General features: G+C 37.9%; 3 protein-coding genes across 4 annotated transcripts in view; 2 read left to right on the top strand and 1 right to left on the bottom strand.

Moving 5' to 3' along the window:
• Positions 1-5,000, top strand: part of LOC138020570 (DNA repair protein RAD50.L-like) — a 53,514-nt gene that overhangs the window by 47,500 nt on the left and 1,014 nt on the right. The gene's annotated exons all lie outside the window — the stretch shown is intronic.
• Positions 767-1,960, top strand: LOC138037967 (uncharacterized). The gene is made up of 2 exons (XM_068883798.1): positions 767-1,394; positions 1,548-1,960. The coding sequence occupies exons 1-2, from the start codon at positions 767-769 to the stop codon at positions 1,958-1,960; spliced, it is 1,041 nt and encodes a 346-aa protein (XP_068739899.1).
• LOC138020554 (tol-Pal system protein TolA-like) overlaps positions 2,074-5,000 on the bottom strand; it is a 19,254-nt gene continuing 16,327 nt past the window's right edge. For both annotated transcript variants that reach the window (XM_068867526.1, XM_068867521.1), the window contains exons 2-3: positions 3,885-3,968; positions 2,074-3,078 (exon numbers count right to left, since the gene is read on the bottom strand). In XM_068867526.1, the coding sequence (XP_068723627.1) occupies positions 2,463-3,078; positions 3,885-3,901 (633 nt within the window). In that variant the 5' untranslated portion in view covers positions 3,902-3,968 and the 3' untranslated portion in view covers positions 2,074-2,462. The remainder of the gene's footprint in view (positions 3,079-3,884; positions 3,969-5,000) is intronic.

Genomic DNA, 5,000 nt, shown 5'->3' with positions numbered 1-5,000 from the left:
AAAGTTGTTGTCTAATTGATCAGACGGAACAGAAAATAAACTGGCGTCGACGAATTTCACTTGTTCCCGTGTGCAGAAGCTCAAAAAGCTCAAGTAAGCAGTCGAATGTTAAATGAAGAATGCTTAATAGTTTTCGGAGAAAACAAGATTTTGTCGTGCAAGAAAGCAAGTGAAACGTTTTTCCATGGGAATAAACACGATCCGCGATCGATCAGCCGGTCTCATGTTTATGTTACGTATCGACCTCAAATCAAGGCAGAGAAGAGAGACCCTGGAAACGAGATTGTTTAAAAGGAAGAAGTTTTAAAGTGCTACTAAGATCAAAAAATAATTTTATTTTTTTCCTCAGAGTTTGAAAGCGTGTTCGCTTAACACCTGAATGGTAAAATTTTGGGCTTTGATTTTTATCCAAAAGCTGCTTGTTTTGAGTGTAAGGTTTGGATTTCACGATCCGCTATTACGCACGTTCAAAACTGACCGATTGGACCTCAGAGGGTTGGATCCAGCGAAAGGTTACGTCATTTAACACTAGCTTAAAATTTCAGCGTGTAAACGCAACTTATTATATATGTAAAACACGAGTTTAACAGTCTGAAAGCCCGAAACTCCCGTGCTGCATATTAGGGACTTTAAGATACGGGGAAGCGGACGCCTTGAAGTACGCGACCGTCGAAGAGAGCCTGGGTCGAGAACACAGCGTCCGTGGCGGGAAAATTAAGTTAAGGTTCGCTGCCAGCGACGCGACAAGTTTTTCGAATTCACTGCTATGGCGTCTTTTAGGGAAACTCGAGAAATGTTGTGTTTAAGTCATGCAATGGGCTTTATTACCGATGCAGATTTCTTGCTGCTCTATGAGGAAAGCAAGTCAGATAATTTGGATTTTCCTTACCAAGAACATCCGACATTTTCTTTGCCGGACAAAAATAGAGCCGAGTGTACAGCCAATTTAAGGGTTGAGAAGCATCACATAACTCGCCTTGAGGATGCACTGCAAATTCCTGCTGTATTTAAATGTGATCAAGGAACAGTATGTGATGGAACTGAGGGCCTTTGTATTCTTCTCAAGCGATTTGCCTACCCTTGTCGCTACTCCGACATGATCCCGATATTTGGAAGGCCAGTCCCAGAAATCTGTATGATAAATAATACTGTGATGGATTGGAATCCAACCGTTTTGAGTGCCATCCAGCTCGAAAGCTACGCTGATGTAATTTCTAACAAAGGAGCACCACTTACAAATTGCTTTGGTTTTGTTGACGGAACTGTTCGTCCAATATCTAGACCAGGAGAAAACCAGCGCTTGGTATACAATGGGCACAAGCGTGTGCATGGGTTGAAGTATCAGTCGGTTGTGGTTCCAAATGGATTAATTACACACCTCTATGGGCCAGTAGGTAAGGCACTTTCCGATCAGTTCCTGGTGGCCGGGTAATTTAAGATACACAATGTACTATTAAATAAGTCCTTTCGGCATTTTTGACTCAAATCTTTTTTGACTTCAAAGTAAACTAATGATGTTTTACTGCATTTTATTTTTCATTCAACAGAAGGAAAAATGCACAATGCAGCAATGCTAGCAGAATCACACCTGTATGACAGCCTCCAGACACATGCTTTTTCAACCACTGGACAGGCTATGTGTATTTACGGTGATCCAGCCTACCCCCTTAGAGTGCATCTTCAGGCACCTTACAGGCATCGAGTTTTAACCCCGCAAATGCAGGCTTATAATCATTCCAAGAGTGCTGTTCGCAGCTCTGTTGAGTGGCTTTTCGGGGAGATAGTGAACTATTTTAAATTTTTAGACTTTAAAAAGAATTTTAAAATAGGTCTAAGTCAAGTGGGGAAAATGTATATTGTCTGTGGGATTCTGCACAATGCACTGACATGCCTCTACGGAAATACCACATCTCAGTTTTTTGATTTAGATCCTCCATCACTAGAGGATTATTTTGCTTGATTGTTCTAATTGGACTTGATAAAACATCCAGCCAAAAAGGAGGAAAATTAGGGTTCCATATAATGATAAACTTTAATATATGCTAAGTCATTGCAACTTTGTGAGCCTTTTTACACCGCAAACATTGAAAAGGTGTTGTAACTTTTTGAAGAGAAATGTTGTAGCTACTGTAAAAAGATTAATAAACAATTTTCTGGAGAAAAGTACAATTAATGCTTCTTTTTAGTCTACCTTTTTTAAAGGTTTACTGGCATAAGACATGAAATTGTTTACCAATTTGTACTCTATGATCTCATAAAATCTTACCAACCTAATCTTAACACATTAAAGAAAACTGGGGGAAGGGGTAGATTCCAAGTTGCCTCTTGCTTTTAAGATAAATGAATCAATCAATACATATGGCCATGTGCAAATTATCCCAATGCATGGCACAAATTTTTGGGCAATTCACATCATTGCAAATGACAGAAATTTTACACATGCTTTAAAACATATTTTTTAATCATAAGTAGCAGTTCTTTGGGTGAATGAGTTGAGTTTGGAGGGCTTGCAACTGCTCCTTTTCTTGCTTTTTTAATTCAATTTCTTGGCTTTTCAGTTTGAGATCTTCAGCTGCTCTTTCTTTGAGATATTCAACTGCTTCACTTCCACTTCTCCTGCTCTTCCTTGCTTTGCTGCTTCCTTCTTCTGATTTCCGCTTTTGAGTTTTTCCCATTGTTTCCATCGCCTTTTCTCGCATATCCTCTGCCTTTCTCCTGTCTGCCTCTAGCTTTTCCTTGTTCTCATCAATTGCCTCCTGCATCTCAGTGTCAGCTGACTCCTCCATGGCTATAATTTGCTCAACTGCAGCATCTAGTTTGGTACGCTCTGGGGTTATTCCACTTTCTTTCAACTCCTGAGCTTCTTGCCTCTTAAATCTTTGAATAAGGATTCCAATATGGTCTCGAACTGCTCTCTTGTCAACAATAAAATGAGGATCTTTCACACTGTTAAGGTCGCCTGCAATTTTCTGCCACAATGCACTACGTTGAACAGACTTTTTTTTGGCGCTGTATGGATTCACAAATATGATCTCCTTACACAAAACAATATCATGTAGAGGTGTCCAGCTCATAATACTGCAATGTAAAAAATACACAAACCATTTCAATTTCTTGAGAAGGGAAACAAGAATTCCTAATAATAATAATAATAATAATAATAATAATAATAATAATAATAATAATAATAATAATAATAATAATAATAATAATAATAATAATAATAATAATAATAAGTGGATCATATCACAGAACTGTGAAATCACCAAAAAATTCTACAGTTTAAGACAATGAAACACACATTCTTTTTTTTCAGTCTAGGAACTGTTGCCAAGACACTGTCCGCAGCAAGTTTCAAAACAAATTGTAAACTGGAAAGCTATTCAATACAACAGATAATAATAATAATAATAATAATAATAATAATAATAATAATACCCTAAAAATAACCACTTGATGCACATGTTGAACATTATTGGAACAGAAAAAAACAGCCTGAAACAGCAAAAAGTTTTGAAGCCTGTGATTTTTCCATTCTTGCCTTCTGATGTTGATGAATGTGCCATAGCCTACATATATTTTTTTAAGATTTGCTGACTTGTAACTGTGCTTTGACTCCAAGAATAACACTCTAAAATTGTTGTCAATAACTTCATTTTAAGGTTTTCTCTCCGGCTATTCGGATGGTCTTCACTGTAACATGCCTGGAGACTTACAAGAAGGTTATATAGGACATTTTAATTTTTGGCTTTCGCTTATTTCCCTAGCTAAATGAAGCTCTAGGTTCAAAAACTAGGTTTTATAAGATGAAAGCGAATACAAGATGAGACTTGCTTAGGGGCGTTTCAAATACATATGCAACAAATCTACCGCTGAAAACTTACTTGGGTTTCGAAGCCATTCCCGGATAGATCCAAGTGTAATGCAATTGCAAGAATTATATTTCGAACGGAGATCAGCAACTGAAACTGAAATTAGTCAATGAATGAGTAATTCACAAAACAGAGGTTGCTACCGAGATTGCTAAGTGTTATTTCTTGCCATTCTGCATTGTTTTAACGATATTTCAGCGATTTTAGCAGATGTTTAGGGCCTCTTCATATGAGCCCGGTCAACCGGGCTGGCTTGGTTTCTGAGATCTTGCCTCGCTACTTATACTCTTTCCTTGTTGGATGCTAGTTTTGCAAGAGGTATATTGTCATCTTCATCATCCTCGGAGGAATCACTCCCAAGATCCTGCACAACATAGTCCTCACTACTCTCTTCACTTGCTTCTGAGCTGCTGTTTGCTTCAGAGCCACTTGCATCTTTTCTAGTGGAGACACTTTGTATGGCTGCTGAAGAAAGCATTGACAACGAGAGCGGTGATCAAGAGGGCAGTGGTGAAGGGAGAAGTGACGAGGGCAGTGACGAAGATTTTGAAGAGCAAGAGATGATGACGGTTGAACAGGCCGAGCTTATGGAACAATATGTTAACGGTGATTTATAAAATAAGCAGAAATATCAAGACAATCCTAACAAACGTATTCAAAATACCAGAAACTTTTACATGGCAGTGTTACATGTATCTATTCAGACTGTTTTGTTAGTTCGTTTGTTTTTTCCATTTTACAAACCGTCATAATATTGATACCTATTGTTATGAAAAGAAATAGGACCTCGTGTTTCTTTGTTTGCTTTGTTTCAAGAATATATGTAACAAGTTACAACATAGGAGACCACACTAAGGCATCAGAATTTTAAACAGCAATGAAATGTACAAACAAAAATCGTACATTTTATTAAAATTGCATTTTAAAAAGGACACCTCAGATTTGAGAGTATTTTTAGCAGTAATTTCAGCTGGCTGTGTTTTATATATCAAGACAGTGTGGTCAACTGTCCCGTTAGTATTAAGACTTAAATGTGTGCCCGTCTATGTTATAAAATAGGGTGACCCACCCCCTAAGGGTAGCTGAAAATTGCACGACCCACCCCTTGCACAAGGCTCAAAACCTCAT

Source organism: Montipora capricornis, chromosome 2 (assembly GCF_036669925.1).
Source record: "Montipora capricornis isolate CH-2021 chromosome 2, ASM3666992v2, whole genome shotgun sequence".
Lineage (NCBI taxonomy): Eukaryota > Metazoa > Cnidaria > Anthozoa > Scleractinia > Acroporidae > Montipora > Montipora capricornis.
This window is presented reverse-complemented; position numbering and strand designations above follow the sequence as displayed.

Bases quoted from the DNA above. Each gene is read 5' to 3' on its own strand.
- LOC138037967 (XM_068883798.1), top strand. From the start codon at position 767: ATGGCGTCTTTTAGGGAAACTCGAGAAATGTTGTGTTTAAGTCATGCA. The intron at 1,395-1,547 runs GTAAGGCACTTT...TTCATTCAACAG, and splicing joins ACACCTCTATGGGCCAGTAG to AAGGAAAAATGCACAATGCA.